This window comes from Fulmarus glacialis, unplaced genomic scaffold (genome assembly GCF_000690835.1).
Source record: "Fulmarus glacialis isolate BGI_N327 unplaced genomic scaffold, ASM69083v1 scaffold37777, whole genome shotgun sequence".
NCBI classification, from domain to species: domain Eukaryota; kingdom Metazoa; phylum Chordata; class Aves; order Procellariiformes; family Procellariidae; genus Fulmarus; species Fulmarus glacialis.
In genome coordinates this window covers 13,737-31,452 of record NW_009221979.1, presented here as the reverse complement: position 1 = coordinate 31,452, position 17,716 = coordinate 13,737, and the positions used below count along the sequence as shown (strand labels likewise).

General features: G+C 38.3%; 1 protein-coding gene across 1 annotated transcript in view; it reads right to left on the bottom strand.

Moving 5' to 3' along the window:
- Window positions 1–17,716, bottom strand: part of RANBP2 (RAN binding protein 2) — a gene marked incomplete at its 5' end in the record, with an annotated part of 31,322 nt that overhangs the window by 2,239 nt on the left and 11,367 nt on the right. The window contains 9 exons of the mRNA XM_009581314.1: window positions 150–484; window positions 635–908; window positions 2,548–2,690; window positions 2,860–2,958; window positions 3,522–3,750; window positions 4,269–4,462; window positions 5,379–5,471; window positions 6,910–7,077; window positions 12,621–17,214. Of these exons, the coding sequence (XP_009579609.1) occupies window positions 150–484; window positions 635–908; window positions 2,548–2,690; window positions 2,860–2,958; window positions 3,522–3,750; window positions 4,269–4,462; window positions 5,379–5,471; window positions 6,910–7,077; window positions 12,621–17,214 (6,129 nt within the window). The remainder of the gene's footprint in view (window positions 1–149; window positions 485–634; window positions 909–2,547; window positions 2,691–2,859; window positions 2,959–3,521; window positions 3,751–4,268; window positions 4,463–5,378; window positions 5,472–6,909; window positions 7,078–12,620; window positions 17,215–17,716) is intronic.

The window sequence follows — 17,716 nt, the reverse complement described above, 5'->3', positions numbered from 1 at the left end:
TAGGGAAAGGGCAGATGAGAGTATCTTGCACACTGGATTCATGCTGCCAACAAGAACATGCTATCCTGTATAACTGATTTTTTTGAAGTGCCATTGTTAGTCAAGGTGCATCTCATTCTCTCAATGAAGAGCCTTCCTGTTATGCTTACCTGACACACAAAGTCAGTGACTATTCTGTGAAAGCTGGAGTTCTTGAATCCAAATCCTTTCTCTCCTGTGCACAGGGCCCTGAAATTTTCAGCAGTTCTAGGGACAATATTTGAAAACAGCTCCATGGTTATGTGTCCTAAAGGTTCATCATCAGCAGAAACTTCAAAATACACAACGGGGTTGGTGTCCTTCGACAGTCCTGCTGCCAGAGATAAGTGTCCCTTCTGTAGTTCTGACAAACTTAGCTGGCATTCTTCAAACCTCCTCTTGAAAGAATTAGCCATTTCTTGGCTTTTAAATCTGACTGCAAGTTGTTCTACTTTTACTTCACCATCTGAAAATAAATCCGAGAACAGGTTTCTTTAGTTCTATTCAGTATAGTGAGAAACAAGCAGCTTTCGTCTTATATAATCTCCAGGGAAAAAACAAAGCCACAGAAGCTACAGACCACCTAGAAAAAACAAAAACCACCTGAAAAACTCACCAGCATAATCTGTGGCTGTCCAAATTAAAGCATTGTTTGATGTATCAGAGGGCACTAAGTTCATTTCTTTGGTGATGACATGGTTTGCACAGACTTTAAGAACTTGGTCCCTTCTCATGAGGACTCTGTAGTATTTCTTCTGTGTATGGAAAAGGATCTTTATCTCTCCAACACCACGCTCCTTCCACTGAGTAGCATCTCTGTCCCATCTGTAAAGTTTTGCCCTCTCTTTGAAAAGAATTTCCTCATCTTCTTCTCCAGATTTTACCTCCACCTAAAAAACAGCACAGTGGAGTACCTGTGATTTCCCAGAGAGCTGCTGTCACCAACAATATGAATAGTATTACATACACTTACGATGATTCTGACATATTACAATGGAAGATTATTCAATGTGTTCCTTTCTTGAACATCATATTCATCACATACCAAAATGAGTAAAACATCTAGCCTTTTCAGAATTTAAAAGCCCAACAAATTCCACTGTTAATTATATTAAATTATAGCACTGCAGTACTACTTTGCCATGCTGCATACGGTTTTTGGTGGGTGTTTGTTGTTTTTTGCTTTGGGGGTGGTTTTTTTGTTTGGTTGGTTTTTGGCAGGTTTGTGGTTTGTTTGTTTTTTGTTTGTTTGTTTTGTTGGTTTTGTGTCTTTTGTTTTTTTCCTTTTTCCTTCAAAAAAACACTATCAAGTGTTCTGGCAAATTTCCCAGGGAAGTTTCAGGTTTGCTGAATGATGTGCACACTGAGAGGAAAGATATAGTACTATTACCATTCCAGGTGTTACCTTTTCAACATTGTTAAAGAACTTGATATTTGCATTTGAACAGAATAAACACCGAGTATAACAAACTGACACCTGACAGCCATATCTCCTCCTCGCTTTATATAAGCATATTATTGGCCTCTAACTTTCTTTAGTTAATACATCTTCCAAAGATAAGGAACACTTGAGAGAACTGGAGAAATTCATGACAAACAACTATTTGTGGAGGGAGAAATGAGACTGAAGAGAAGCAGCAAGTAAGGGAAGAAAGAAAACCACAGAAGTCATAATATGACACACAGGTGAGCAAAGGCATACAAAATTTTGAAGAAGGCAGTTGAAGGCATGTTACGAACTACATCAGATTTGCTGTTCAAATTAAAGGACACTGCATGCTGTTTATTTGTGTTCTATTTGTCTTGCTTAATAATTATACTAATCTATTTATAGGAAAGCCAGACGATATGATTATAACATCAAAAAAGTTTGAAATGGTTATTAGGCACAGTAAGGCTAAACACCAAAACAAGACATGAACAACTGTGTGAAGCCTCACTCAGTAAGTTATAAGGCTACCTTCCAAGTTGAAGGTTCTCCTACTTCTTGAACAACAATTTATTTTCAAACTAACAAAGTAAGTTCCCTTAGCCTTCAGGTGAGGTTAATTGTACAACATCTTTATTGCTTAGTGATTCTAGAAATCTCTTGCCTAGCTTAGAGTAAAAATTTTAAGTTGGCATGGCTTTCACAGACTGAATCTGCAAGTCATGGATACAAAGCCACAGCTGAGTTGTATTAGCACTAACAGTTATTAAGTTCCCCCCCTTGGTTTTCAACTGTGCTATAATGAATCAGTTTTAGCTTTTACAAGTTATGTGTACAAATTTGCATACTGATCAACACTGAGTCAAGGTATAATGAAATAAACTTTGAAGATTTTAACTGATGCACCAGATACTTCCCCAGTGCTAAGCTGTATTAGGATTTAAAACAGCAGGTGTTTCTATATAGGCAGTGTAAGAAATACAGAACAAAGCACACAACACAGAAAGCAAAGTTAGTTAAGCAAAGCATTTTTTAAAAACTTGCTGTGTTAGCAGACATGCTTATCTTAATGTTGTTTTATGCCCCAGAAGTCCCCTTACCTCTGGTAAGGACACAATTGGCTCAAAGTGGATATCATCATTATGTACCACCTCATCATCACTACCACCTTCATCTTCATCTGCTTTACGGGCTGTCTCTCCAAACACAGCTGCTCCTGTATTCGCCCATTTGAAGTTTTTATCTACAATCAAGATATTTACATTTTAAACTTCGTGTAGTTTTTTCTTCTGGACAAAAACTTGCAAAAAACTGTTGTTAACTGATCAATCAGTAGAAATTTGGTGCACAAAAGGTATACTGTATGAAGCAGAAGTCCAGCTGAGTGTCTGTCTCAGACTAGTTTAACTCACCTTTTGAGCCAAAAGCAAAGTCTCCAGAGTTTTTGGAAGCCAGATCTGCAAATGACAAGCCTGCAGTATTGCCGAAACCAAATGAGATGATTCTGTTTTCTGTCAAGTAAGAGGGGAAAGTCAAAGGTTTTTCTCTGCCTTTCTTAAAGAAAATGTATTTAATGTTATGTAGTCACAAAAATAAACTGGAGAAGCCTCTAAGTATTTTCCCCTTCCAATAAATTTAAAGTTTGCATGCCACTTGTCATAATGACAGTCATTTATTATCGTTAAAAAAAAATGGCTCAAGACTCTGTGAGATAGTTTCAGTGTGCTACTTCTGTGCAGATCCATAGAGCTCTAATAAGTATTCATGTGGTATTTGACAGTAAACTAATGAAAGAAAAGTACATCATAATAAATTATACAACAGACACTAGCATTGCTCTGTAGTAGTGCCATTTGAAGACACCAGAATTTGATGTATATAATTATTTTACACCAGATTTTGATGTATGTAATTATTTTAATCCCCAGTCATGTTTTTACTAGATTGGTACTCATGCTTCTAATTCAGTATTGGTACTACTTCTATGCAAGGCAGCAGCTACATTAGATAAGTATGCTTTTCTGTATATTCGTTTAAGTTCCTACAAAAAACCAGAACATACCCCTGACCTTACCTTGTGTTGATTCTGAACAGTCCACATCACTTTTTTTAGTTGACAAGTCTACAGGTTTGTCACCAGCTCCTGATAAAGTCTGTGACACATGCACAGTTTCTGTGGTGGAATCTGGTTCTTCATTGTCGGTAGCTGGCTGGACAAATACTGTCACCTCATCAGTTGATGGAATAGGTACTTCTTCCTTACCAGTACAGACTAAGTCAGTTGAGCTTGTAACCTCATTCTCCTGAGAGTAATAAAACCCCAAAGTAATAAGCAAATAAGCTAGAAGAGCCTAGTATTCAAACCATCTCCTCAGGAGACTAAGAACAGTCACTTTGGAAAAAACCAACACCAACAAAAATTGTTGTTGTAAGCTTTGTCAAGTTTTTCATTACACTTAACACACATTGGGCATTAACTTGACAAAAGACTGAACTATTTTTGAAGTAGTATGCTTTCAAAAGAATACTATTACTTTCTGAAATCAATTAGTCCTTATATATACACATTAGGAGTGATTTTACTAGCCAAAGCAGTTTATGAGAACGGGTGTACCTCCTTTCTGTTCCCAAGGAACTTAAGATCTAAGCTTTCGTTTCAGCGTTGGCAAAGACTTGAGGCACAGCCACAAAAGAGTCAAATAGTTTTTCACCAGTGTATGTTTTAGTTCTCACAAGGTGAAAACCATGTAAAGTCTCACACATATATAAAGTAATTGTACAAGTTTAATGACAAAAAGTTTTGTAAAGATTTAGTTCTTACTTTTGTTTCTTGAATTTTAACTTCTGTCTGATAGTCTTCTGGACTGTCCTCCTCAGTATCACTGCTGACACCACAGACAGATGTAGAAGGAACCTGTGGAGTTTCTGCTTTAGCCTTCTCCTCAGGAGTTGGTTTCTTTTCCCAAGCAGTGACACATTCTCTTTCTTTGTCAAATTCACTTTTTCCTGTGATGCCTACTGCAAAGAATAAAAATTAGTGGAAAATAGCTGGGAAGGCAGCCAAATACTGAAGTATTTTTTGGCATCTATATTATAAAATAACCTCATGATAGCCAGAGCAACCTGGTAAGACTTCAAGAGTTTTTTCAAATAGCATTACTGTTTAAACAGTGGAAGTGAAGACTAACTTAACTCCACTCACTTGGGGTGACTAGAATTGGAAGTTCATTATACTTCGTTTTCTATTGCTATCGGGGAATTTCCATGCAATGATGAAGAGTTCAATCTTGCAGCTGCCACTACTACTAGCTTCCTTCAACATTTGCTCATATTTCAGATGGCTCAATATATACCACCTCTTTCTAGCACATATCCTCAAAAACTCCTCAAACTTCACTTCTAGAAGTATCTACCCAGATTTTCAGTTATGCAACACTGAAGTCTGAGGCACAGCCAAAGTAGACATAAACATAAGCAGCAAATTCAATCTTCTACACCCGTAATTTTAGTATAAAGACCAAGTATCTTTTTTTTAATTAAACATATATTAACTCATAAGCTTAAATTGTAATTGACTAGCTGCGGAAGTAGCAAGTATTCACAGATGTAGACAACTTTTGTCTTGTACAGTATTGTGCCAAGCTGAATTCTTTATGTTCAGAAGGAGCTCAAAGTAGGAAGACACTTTGATATTCTTGTTTAGAGGCCACCTGAAACATACATTTCTCATTCAGGTACCACTTTACTGCTAACTAACAGTTCAACATGCTGAGCTTAAAGCTGTATTTTGAGATGCAGCTTTTCTGCTCCCAGCATCAGTGCTTCTAAAAACTATCTCTGGAAAATTAATCTCGGTGCTCAAGTGTCCTTCAGATTTAGAGCTTAAAACTCCTTATATACTGAAACATAAGTATTGTGTTTTAAGACATACCTTTTACAGGATCTTGCAATTTCTTTTTCTCTTCTGAATCGCTGGGATACAGTCTTCCATTAAGTTTCTTAACAGCTGTTTCATAGTCTTCATCTTAAATACAGGAAACAAGTGTAAGTTCTCAGGCATCCTCTAAGTACAGAGAAGTCTGCTTCTGACTCACAAGCAAGCATGCATAATTTTCACTTATGTTTTAAGAGTTCCACAGGTCAGCAAGTAAGCTTTCAACTCCTATTTTGCACACATGTTCTTCAGAGTGCTATTGACACTTTTCTCAGGCTAGATTGTTACAGATGTGTGGCACAGGTTTTGTTTTCAGAAAACACATTTCTTATTCAGTCATTTTATTAAGAGTACCACTAAACAGAATAGGGAAGGAAGACTGAAGATCTTTTATATAAAAACTAGCAAGCTCAGATACTTGTGGGAGGGGGCTTGTCTTCTCCCATTTTCTGTTGAATACAATGCTTCAGAAACTCCATTTAACATATTTGCTGCTGAATAAATTAAGAGTAATTTAGTTGCATGTAATAAGACTTGATATAAAATATTTCCAGTTTTAGTGTTAGGAATTTGCTTTAGAAGAGAAATAAGCCATTAGTCTAGCATTTAGGGAACCTGAGCGTGTTCGTTTTTCATAAAGACTGCCTTGTATTTGTCTCTAAAAATAGTTACAGAAGTAAGCCTCTTGCTCAAATGAGACTAGGCTCAAGCAACCGATTACTTAGTCTTACCTAACCAACTGCATTGGTAATATCAGTGTCAATATCTGTAAGACACCAATACAAATTCCCTTTACTCATTCCTGGGTCTCCACTGTACTATTCTGTCTTGAAGACCTGAGTGTAGATCTTTGGCCATAGGGAAGATGACAGGATTATTTCCCATCGGTCCAAACAAAAATATTCGTGCGTCTAATGGTTCTGATAGTATTCATAGAATCACAGAATATCTCAAGTTGGAAGGGACCCATAAAGATCATCGATTCCAACTCCCTGCTCCTCACAGGACTACCTAAAACTAAACCATATGACTAAGAGCATCATCCAGATGCTCCTTGAACTCTGACAGGTTTGGTGCAGTGATCACGGCCTTGGGGAGCCTATTCCAGTGACTGACCACCCTCTCAGTGAAGAGCCTTTTCCTAATGTCCAATCTGAACTTTCCCTGACATAGCTTCATTCCCTTTCCTTGTGTCCTATCACTGGTCACCAGAGAGAGGAAAGCATCACCTCTTCCTCTGCTGCCTCCCTTGAGGAAGGTATGGACTGTGATGAGGTCAGCCCTCAGCCTTCTCTTCTCCAAGCTCAACAAACCAAGTGACCTCAGCCGCTCCTCGTAAGTCTGGCCCTCGAGGCCTTTCACTGTCTTGGTCGCCCTCCTCTGGACAAAACCTAGTAGTTTGACGTCCTTCTTATATTGACGCACCCAAAACTGCACACAGTACTCGAGGTGTGGCCGCACCAGTGCATTGTATTATACCCTTTCTGCACAAAAAGGCAACACAAAGATCAACTTTAAGATTCCTTACCATCATCCTCGTCACTCACATATCCAGGCTTATTCTTGTAACAGAAGAATGTTGAAGGTAGCTTGAGAAAGCCAGCGAGAGCCCTCTGTTCAGGGGTAGGTGTTAACTCGTAAACTATCACAACCTCATCAGATGGAAGATCATCTTCTGACATTGTTGTCTTCTCAGCTTTTTACAGAAATTGAACAAACCATTAAAACTGAATAATTTCACAAGAGGGAATAACATTAACCCCACATTGCCATTATTACAGAACTGAATTAATTCTAAGGCAGTAAGAAGTACATTTGGAGCCTACGTATTTTCTACTGATCCCCAGAAAAGAAAAATCAAAGTTACAGGATGCTAGGACAAAGCATCCTGTTAAAACTTAAGAAATTCTAACCTGCGTGCCCAACTACATCCTGTTCTATTGCCTTTGAAATTCAAGTATCAGAACAGAAACAGGCCTGCATCTTTATATTCTTACAAGGATTATTTAATTAAGTCCTCACATCAAACAAAATACGACTATGGAGAAGAGGGATATAGGTGTCATCTAGAGGTAGAGGGGCAAACTTCAGGACTGAAAAAAGAAAAAGTGAAGCTGTCTACAGAAGCATGTCCTATTGAATTGCTTAAAAGTGCTTTAAGTTCTAGAAAATATTAAACAGCAACTGAATAGGACTTCGATTATCTATGGGAAATCTGAGGTTTTTATTAGCTAATCTCAATTTACCATAATAGCTGTTGCCGAAACCTTTATTGTTACAAAAGTAAAGTAATTTTTAGTTCCATCTTGTTGAAGAACAAAAAATATTGCTTTCAGGCTATTTAACTAGCTTTTCCAGCAAGGATAAATACCACTACCACTTTTATTATATAGCTTTTTCTCCCCTCTCCTTCAACATTACGTTGTTCGTTTCACTTGTATTGAAAAAACAGTGCATAATCAAAGGTTAAAGCTGAAAGCACAGCCTAGAGCAAACTGCAGAAAAACATATGGCTATAAGAACAAGCAGACAGATTTGGAAACAAAGATTTGAGTTTATTATGAGAGAATGGAAGCAAAGAGGGAGGACATACCAGTTTAAGCATCATGTATTGTTTGGTTGGGGTTTTGTTTGTTTGGGTTGGATTTTATAGTGTTGTTTTGAGAGGAAGAGTTTGGGGGTAAAGGTGTGAGACACACATTTGTTAACTATTTATAAGAATTACCCCATAAGCACATCAATATCCACACATCAGCTGTTTCTAAGAATAATTTGATTGCTTTAGTAAGTCAACCTATTTGCTAACATTCTCCAGGTTTAAGTTAAACTAATCAGCAGAATTTGAAGGGTGCTTTTAAAAGCTCACTGTTCTTTCCATTAGAAAATATTTTCTAAGTTTGTGGCACAACGTAGTCAGTGGGAACCTAAAGCTTCAGCTAGGAACCAGACTGCTACTCAGTTCCTGAGGAACATTGATTTTCCTGCTCATGCAATTTGATATTAATTATTGCAAGAGGAGACAAGGACAGAAGAGAAGTGTAATGTTTATAGACATACCCCTTGATCCTCTGACATAACTGAGACACTAAAATAAATCTGCTTTTTAAAAGCAGTTTTCCCACTAGTATGTTTCAGTAGATTAAGAGCAATATAAAAAATAGTAAAAGCAAAATCCAAAGTATAGTTCAAATTTAAGTCTTTTTTTTGAATTGTCCCCTCCCCAGCCTTTGCTCCAATTGACTCTCCCTTTGATTACAAGCTAATCATTTCAGGCATTTATACACCAGAGTGTAGCCCAAACCCATTACCAGCACAGAGAGTCTTGTAGAGTAATCCTTTTTGCTCACTTTTTTTTAGATCTCAATAGCTCTTCTGAGCCTGTATAAAGTAAATGTAGGATAAAATTCCTGAACAGCAAATTTCTAAGTTCATCTCATGACAGCAGGCTATAGATGTTTTCATATATTTTCTCAGAATCTCATGCAGAAGACTCACTAACCCTAGCTGATTTAAGAATTAGGAGTACATCTAGTACCACGTTATCAAGATATGTAGGTATCCTGCATATTAACATGTGTTTTATTCACTCAGATTAGTAAAACAAGTGTCTTAATTGGACTGCGTAAGTTTGCACCAAGCTCACCACAGAGGTTTAAGTGTGGAGTATTTAGTCTTACAGCCATTAAAGGTTACAACAAAAAATAGCTTTCCCTAGGATTAGAGAATTTTCAAAAACGTATCTTCAACAAAAAAAAAAATTCTTCCAAAGTCAGTCAGGTAGATGGTAAAAGTGTGACCTTCCTTTAACCTGAACAATATAAAGCTACCTAGAAGACCCTGGCAAGAGAGAATATAGTCCATCATATTCAACAGACAGCATTCCCAAAGAATTATCATGCAGTCTCTTTAGCCTTTGTGCAAAGTATCTGAATAAGAGGAATACATTAAAAAGTCACTTCAGATTAATCCACAGGTAAAGTTCTCCATGAAGCTGATCTGGATTAAGATTCTACTGTTCCAAACATCCACTCAAAGTGATAAAAGGGGTCACCAACAAAGATTAAGATTACAACATGTATTTGCCCTTAGAATATAAGACTGAGCAAGATGTTCACTGGTTCAGTTCAGTCAGTTGCTACTCGCCCTCCCCACAAGAAAGTTAACTTTTCTTATTAAAAAATGCTGCAAACAGCTTAAATATATCTTCACAGGCAGCCACGAAAACAAAGAGCCATGCATATGTACAACATATTCTTAAAAGACTGTTGGCTTTGTGACAATAGAACTTCCTACTCAGGGGAAAAAATTCACACAAAACATTGTTAGTATATGGACGGAACAAAATAAAGAACACCACCATGCACAACAGTTCTTTTCACTGGTGTATTATATTTTTACTTTTGTTTCAACTGACATTAAGACCAGGCAGGCCTAAATATCTAGCTAGTCACAATACTGGTATTTTGTTCTCATGCATATATATCAGTGAATATCTTCTGGATAGAAGAGAAAAGCACCAGAGTTTAAACCTTAATGCGTGTAACTGATACAGTAACATGCAATTGAAACAACTTTAATTCAGACTTGTAAAGCTTTTATAAAAAGCTCATGATCTGACCCGAGAAAAACTTAACTACTTTTGCATGGAGGTGCAGAACTACGAGGTTAAATTTCTTTTGAATGCTGCTTTAGCACAACTCAGAAGCCGCTCCCCAAAAGACGTTCCCTATGAGAAAGCCTCAGTTTATATTTGCATCGGGTAGGCTTGAAAACCTAATTTAGAAAGGACTTCTCAAAGTCATTTGCTATTAAGTCAGAGCTCAAAACAAAGCCATCAAAAAGCTACACTGAAGACAACTACCAACTGTGAATAAATCATTAAGTATATAACTATATCCTAGTTACCAGAAAAGTAGAAGTGAAGAACAGTCTGAAGTACCAGAAAGGCGTATTTTGTTTGTTTATTTTTTAAATACACACACACCCGCCCTCGCACCCCCCCAATATAAAAACAGTATCAATTTGAAGTAGCAAAAGTTCTTGCATATATGCATTGGCACAGAATGCTTAATCACCTCCCATTATGGACATCGAATGATGAAAATAAAACTGAATTGTTAATAAATGCCATGCACAGGGATGCCTAAAAACACAGAACAGTTTTCATCAAATCATATATACAGAACAAGAGTTCAGTGTTTAAATAAGAACAGCTTCTCTAGAGATAGTTTTGGGAAAATGGTGTTCGGAATGACATTTTGATATTTTTAAACAATGTAAGACACAAACATTAGAAGACTGGCTTGTGCAGACTAGAATAAAAATTTGCTTTTTAAAATTAAAATGCTGTTGAACTGTGTAAGTTGAGTATGCTTACAGAAAGCATACTTGCAAGAAGCACTGTTAATAACATCTTATAATGACATATAATCAAACTATAAGCTTAACAGTTTTGGTTACAGGTTCTGAATGTAAACAAATTGGTTACTCAGCAAAAGTTTTCTGACCAGCTAAGGTGGACTTCATATTATACATGAAGTACGTACACATAAGCAGTAGTTAAGGAGTTGGCTTTCTCATTTCTGTGCACTCCTTGTTTTTAAACAGTGCAGTAGTTAACATATTGATAATCGGGAAACTGAATTAAACATTTCCGGCAGAGAGGCTACATAGATTCAAGCGTTTTACTGGATAACCTGCCTTGAGATCTTCAAGAATATTTCATTGAAGTGGAAGACCTCAGGTACTAAGAGATGTATTCTCTAAAAACATCAGGAGAATTTAGTTTCTTTAGAAAAGGGGAATTTTAGAGATCCAGTGTGCCTGTTCAGTAAAACTGTGACAGGGAAGTGCAAGGCAGATACCCTCAGAAAATAAGGCAAACAGAAGCCAAAAGCTTAAACAGGGCCATCCATTGTGCTAGCTCATATTAACATACTAAGGGCTTGAGACGTTCTCCAATAGGACAAATACAGTAGACAGACACACAATTTTAAATACTCTTCTTCAGCATGCATGTTAATTGTAAGGATTACTGAGCCAACTGCTTTGCCACAGTCGGGTTACTGTCCATGCCTGCTAAAGGGGTTTTATCACACATTCAGTGCAGTATGTAAATACCTTTACTATCAGGTTGCAAGGAAGATGTGCTTGTCCAAAAGGCCATTGGATTAGATTTAAAAAGGCTAAAATTAAATCCTAAAAAAATAAATCGTTTGGACATAAGTGTTTACCTGGAATTTTAAAAGGGTAAAACAGACTTATCTATGTTCTGGAAGCATTCCATAGTCATATTTCACAGTAGGAAATTTCATCTGTTAATTCTACACAAGCTTATCCAACCCATGTGAATAGACAGTAGCTACCATCTTTCACCACGTCTATACTTTAGTTAATAAACAGACAGTATGTCTTCATAATTCTGAGACTAGTATGTAAATTAAGAACTATCAACTGACTAAAGTGTCTTGCACTGATGGGAAGCAGTGCATGAAGCCTTCAAAGAGAAGTACTCTACCACTAAAATGCTAGTAAATCCCATTCTTCTCGCAAAGACACTTCAGCACATTACAGTGGTCATGTCGCAGCCACAACTTCTGCAAGCGCATCTTTTTCAGACAGTGTCAGAAACTGTATAACTAAGGATGTAATCACATGATCTCTTTTCAGGCTAAGGAAAGAGGCTAACATCTGGTGTTATTTAAGCTACAAATCTGAAATTGCAGAGGCCAATAATTAAGACTTTAAACAAATGTATAGAGAGTAGTTTTAGAACACCCATCCATTCAATCATGGGGATAATTCAAATTTTAGCTGAAGCATACATTTGCTGTTCTCACACTTTACCACTCAGAGCAAAGGCCCAGGTACATACACTACCAATCCAACTACCTATTTAAGTCTCAAAAAGTGAATCCACAGCTCCTTCTTTAAGCACTTAAGCCTGAGATTCAGGTACAGCACTTCACGGAGTTACAGGTCCTACCTGAAATCCCCTTTCTCACTAACCAACAAAACTCCATCCTGCATCACACACTTTCATTTTTATATTAAAATAATTATGACTTAAAATTCACTCCTTTAGTTGAAATTCTAGAGAACTTGTGAAGATGTGGGTACCCGCATTAGAACTGAAAGAAACTACATATTAACAAGACAATAGAGAGTAATGAATAGCACAGAGATGACTGCTTAGTAAGTTGCATAGTTGAATAAATTACTAGTTCAATTGACACTCACCTTTTTCCAGAATTCTAAATGAGAAGTTAGAGGGTCCATCTTGTGTCGAAGTAGGCAAGTTGTCTACCTTGCTGTCTAGAGGCTTCTGAGGAGTACTAGAGCTTTTTGGTGGTTCAGATACTTCCAGTTCTTTCTCCGCTGTGTTCTGAGACATTGGAATATGGTCTTCACTCTTTCTTGGAGGATTAAAGCTGAAGCCAAAGAGAGAACCAGTGGCTGAAGTATTTCCAAATGTGAATGTCTTCGACTTTTCATTACTGAAAATGCTCTTGACAGATTCAGATCCAAATACAAACTTTGGAGGAGAAACCACTGTTTTTGTTGGTGTTTCAGAAGTGTTTGACACCTCTGCGACCTCTACAGTTACATCAGAAGTATCATCACCATGACTGAGATCAGTTCTTTCTCTGGTAGTTTCTTCTAGTACAGCTACAGCGTTTTTACCACACGGAGATTCCTTCGGCGTATTGGCACGAGAAGAAAGAGGTGTTATCAGTGTCTCTCTCTCTTGGGCATGCTTTGCTTCATCAAAAATTTGCTTAAATGAATCTGCAACATCTTGCAGCTTGAATCGCACAGCTAGAAGTTCTACTTTCCTTTCCCCATCTGCAAAGTCACATGCAGTCCATACCCATGCTCTATCGGATCCTTTCATTTGTTGCATATTCATATCTGGTGTTATTCTATGATTGGCACAGAGTTTTAGTACCTGATCCCTTCTCATTACTATACGGACTTGTTTGTTGTCGTAGTTTTGTAATATCTTGATATCCCCGATACCTCTCTCTTTCCACTGATTAGCATCTTTGTCATATCTGTAGAGCTTAGCTCTGTGACTGAAGACAACTTGCTCATTTTCCTCACCACTGGTCACTTCCACGAGGTCAGGCAGAGGTACCACAGGTTCAAAGTACTGCCCATCTCTCTCTTCTTCTTGAGTAACATCAGAATCTTCATCTGTACCTACAGATGTTCTACTCTGGTTCTGCTTGGCAGGAGATTTGGATGGGCTCAGGGCAGATTTAAAGCTGAAACTAAAACCTGTGGTAGACTCTCCAAATCTAAACAGATTTTTCCTTACAGGGCTACTTGCAAGAGGTGATGCATATACAGAACTACTTACACTATCATCCAATGCTTCTTCACGTAAGTCATAGTTATCCCATTCCAGAGTAGGCCCAGTACTTTCAGCATGCGGCTTTATAACCAGATCACAAGTACTGCTGGCACAAACAGAGTTTACATTTTCCTCTTCTGACAGTTTAGTTTTGTCATCTGTCAGAAATGTTTTGAGATCTTTTAAGCCACACTTCATTTCTTCTGCTTTCTGTATAAGTTGAGCTGTCCTACCTGTATCAACAAGTTTATGGGGTGTCTGCAGTGGTATATCTAGTAGTAGCCTCTGACATTCTTCAAACTTCTGTTTGAACTCCTCAGCCTGCTCTGGTGTCTTAAATTTTGCTGCCAGGTGTTCCAACTTTGCATCACCATCAGAGAAGTCATTGGCCATCCACATCCATGCTTTGTCTGAGCCAGACAGCTGTTTCAAGTTCATTGTTGTTGTTATCCAGTGATTTGCACACACCTTCAGTACCTGCTCACGCCGCATTAATATTCTTACTTTGCCATTAACTTCATTTTTAAGAATCTTCAGGTTGCCCACCCCACGTTCCTTCCACTGGCTTGTTTCTGGATCAAACCTGAACAGCTTTACCCTTTGGGAGTATAACACTTTTTCATCTTCCTCTCCTGTAAATGGTTCTACTTTTTCAGGCATCTGAACTATAGGTTCAAAATGGATATCATCACTGTCCTCTGTCTTATACACATCATCATCCTTCTCACCAAGGTCAGCAGTTGTGTTTGCTTTGTGATCCATTTTAGAATCCTGCGAAGAAAACAGCTTTTCACCTGCACCTGAAAAGCCTTTGAAGTTAGGGTCTTTTTTGCCAAACTGAAAGCTTTCCCCAGGAGTACTTTTTGCAAGCTCGGCAAAAGTAAAAGTGCTGCTATTTTGCCCCAAAACAAAGTCACCTTTCTCCTTGTTTGCTGTTTCTTGAAATTGGAATGCAATCCCGCTATCTGAAGGCAGTTCCTTTTTGTCTTTTTCATCAACGCTTTTTAAGAAACCAGTTGTACACTCTTTGGGTGGCTCATCTTTCTTAGTGGTATTTTTACTAGCCTCCTGTATCCCAAATTTAAATCCACCTGCAGGCACTGGCATTGAAAAGCTAAATCCTTCCTTTGCAGACTTAGCTTCAGTATCAGAAGGAATCTGAAATGTAAATGATGGTGTCTTGCCTTGCTCAGCATGACCAAACTTAAAGCCCTTTTCTAAGAAATCACACTTAAAGCCTGTTCCCAACTGTCCTCCAGCAGGTTCAGATAATTTGCTTTTCAAGCCAAAAGTAGGAGTTGATGAAGCATCACCAGCAGGCTTACCAGATGGATTTGGTGTTTGGCAGGCTACACACGCTGGTGAAGAACCTTCATTCCTCACAAGACAAGTACTACAATCCCACTGCCCTTCTTTTTTAGTAAAAAGCCCTTCAAATCCATTTTTCTGTGGCTTACTTGCATCAGCAATGGAACCAAACCTGGGAGCAGAGGATGCCTGAACAGTAGGTAGAGGCACATTTGGTTGACTTTGTGAGTTAGGATTCTGACAAGAACGACAGTTCACATCTTTTGCTTCATTTTGGACTAGGCATATAGAGCAGTCCCACTGACCTTCTTTTTTAGAAAAAGCAGTTCCCAAGTCATTTTGAATAGCCTTTGGAGCAATTGCTTGGCCAAATTTAAAGGAAGTTTGTTGACCAAATACCGCTGTATTAGTTTTGTTTGGATTCTGGCAGGCAACACACTTGGAGGCAGTGGGTTCGTTTCTTACTAAACAGGCACTGCAGTCCCATTGACCTTCCTTTTTAGCAAAAGCAGATCCAAATTTGTCCTGCACAGTGTTACCACTGGCTTTGAAACTTGCAGCAGAGTCTGTTAGTGGGGTGCCATGTGTTTCCCACACATCTGGATTTGGACTTTGACATGATACACAATTCTTTGCAGTCGCTTCATTTGGAACTAAACATACTTTACACTCCCATTGATCCTTCTTCAAGAGATGCTGCCCAAACCCACCAGAATAGGTTTGTGGGGCTGCCTTTCCAAATGAAAAAGTGGTAGGGCCAGATGCAGTTGATGTAGCTGTAAGGCTGCCTTTGCTATCAGATTCACTGCTCGCCCCATCTTTCGGGAACTGAAAGCCAAAGTTCAGGGTCCCAGAAATGGATCTGCTAGGCTCCTTGATGTCCTGATTTGTTGTTTCTCTTGCAGTCCCACTACTCTGAGTCACGGATGTGTCAACATTTGATCCCAAGGTTTTTAAAATATTCTGCGACTCCTCAAACTTACTTTTAAAAAGCATTGCTTCCTCAGGTGTTTTAAATCTAATTGCAAGCTGTTCTGGTTTTGGCAACTCGTCTGCATAATCTAAAGCATGCCATACAAATGACTTATCTGATCCAGCATTTGGAGTTAATTTCATATCAGTATTTATGTAGTGATTTGCACAGATTTTCAGCACTTGGTCCCGTCTCATTAGGAGACGAAATTTGCCAGATACTTTATGCTTCAGTATTTTCACATTTCCAATACCCCTTTCTTTCCATTCTTTAGATTCCGCATCAAAACGAAAGAGCTTGGCTCTGTTGCAGAAGAATTCTTCTTCATCTTCCTCACCTGTCTTTACTTCAATCTTGTCAGGGAGTGGCACCACAGGATCAAAATGAGGACCATCATCATCCTCATCTCCACCATGGGTGCTTCCTCCCTCTGTTTCATGACTTCTGTTGGCCAAATCCGAATTTGAAGTCATAAATACAGACTTGCTTGGTTCTTGCACACTAAACATATCGCTTTTCTCAAAACCCAGGTTTTTGTGTGCATTTTGTCCCACGCTTTCTCTGAAAGAGATGCTTGGAATATGTTTATTGCCAAAATTGAAGGCATTTCTTTGACTATTTGTGTGATCGTTAACTGGTTTTTGTTCAATGTATCTATCATCCTGTAAAGGTTTATCAGATGCCAGAAGACCCAAGAGGCTTTCGCTGCTATTAAAAGCTGCATTAGCAGGGTGCGTTGCAACTTGAAGAGAAGAAAAGGTAAAGTCTCCATCATTAGACTTGAAGTTAGTGTTGAATTTAAAAGTTGTTGGCTGACTCGACTGTGCTGGTGTTGGCAGAGATGTTTTTGATCCTTCTGCTGCTCCTGGCTGTCCAAGTTTAGATTTCGGAAACTCTATCACTTTTGGTTCTGCAGGCTTTAAAGTTGGTGGTGCGACGGAAGGCTTTGTGAAATAGCCTGGTTCAGGCAGCGGTGGATTTGTACTTGCCTGTGGAACACTGTAATTGTAGTAATCATCAGCCCCACGAGGAGAAATGAGTCCAGTAGCAGGAGAATCAAAACGCAGAGGTGTGCCATATATTTCTTGGGAAAACATACAAGCAGAAGTGTTTTGCAGAGGTGGTGTATGCATCGGTTGTTGATAAGCATATATATGTTGCTGAGGTGTAAGTCGGTTCATGCCATAAACAGGAGCCTAAAGAAAAAGCAGAAAACAATTGCTTTGCTCATTATAGTAACACAGAGGACAAAGTCTTACTGTGCTGAAGCCCACATAACATGTACTCTTAAAAGCAGGGCATACTTTCATAGGAATTTAAATCTAAACTAATTTTAACTTAGTTTAAACAGATTAGTTTAAATCTTGAAGGGCATCTGAAAACAAGCATTGAAAAAGGGGCACAAGATGAGTGGGTTGTTGTGGGTTTTTTTTATGAAAAAAGCCTTGAAAACCCCATTCATTTTTGCCATCTATTTTTTGGGGGGGGAAAAAAAATTAAGTGCTATCACACATACCCTGTAGGGGACATGTACTAACATATTACAGACATATTTTGCTGGCTTCTCCTCCCAAACCCCATATCCCAAAAATTAGGCAGAAAGATAAATGATCAGTTTATCCCTAGCAGTCCAAGTTTACCAAATACTGTATAAGGAACTACAAATTACATCCAACCACATATAGAATCAAAAGCAGT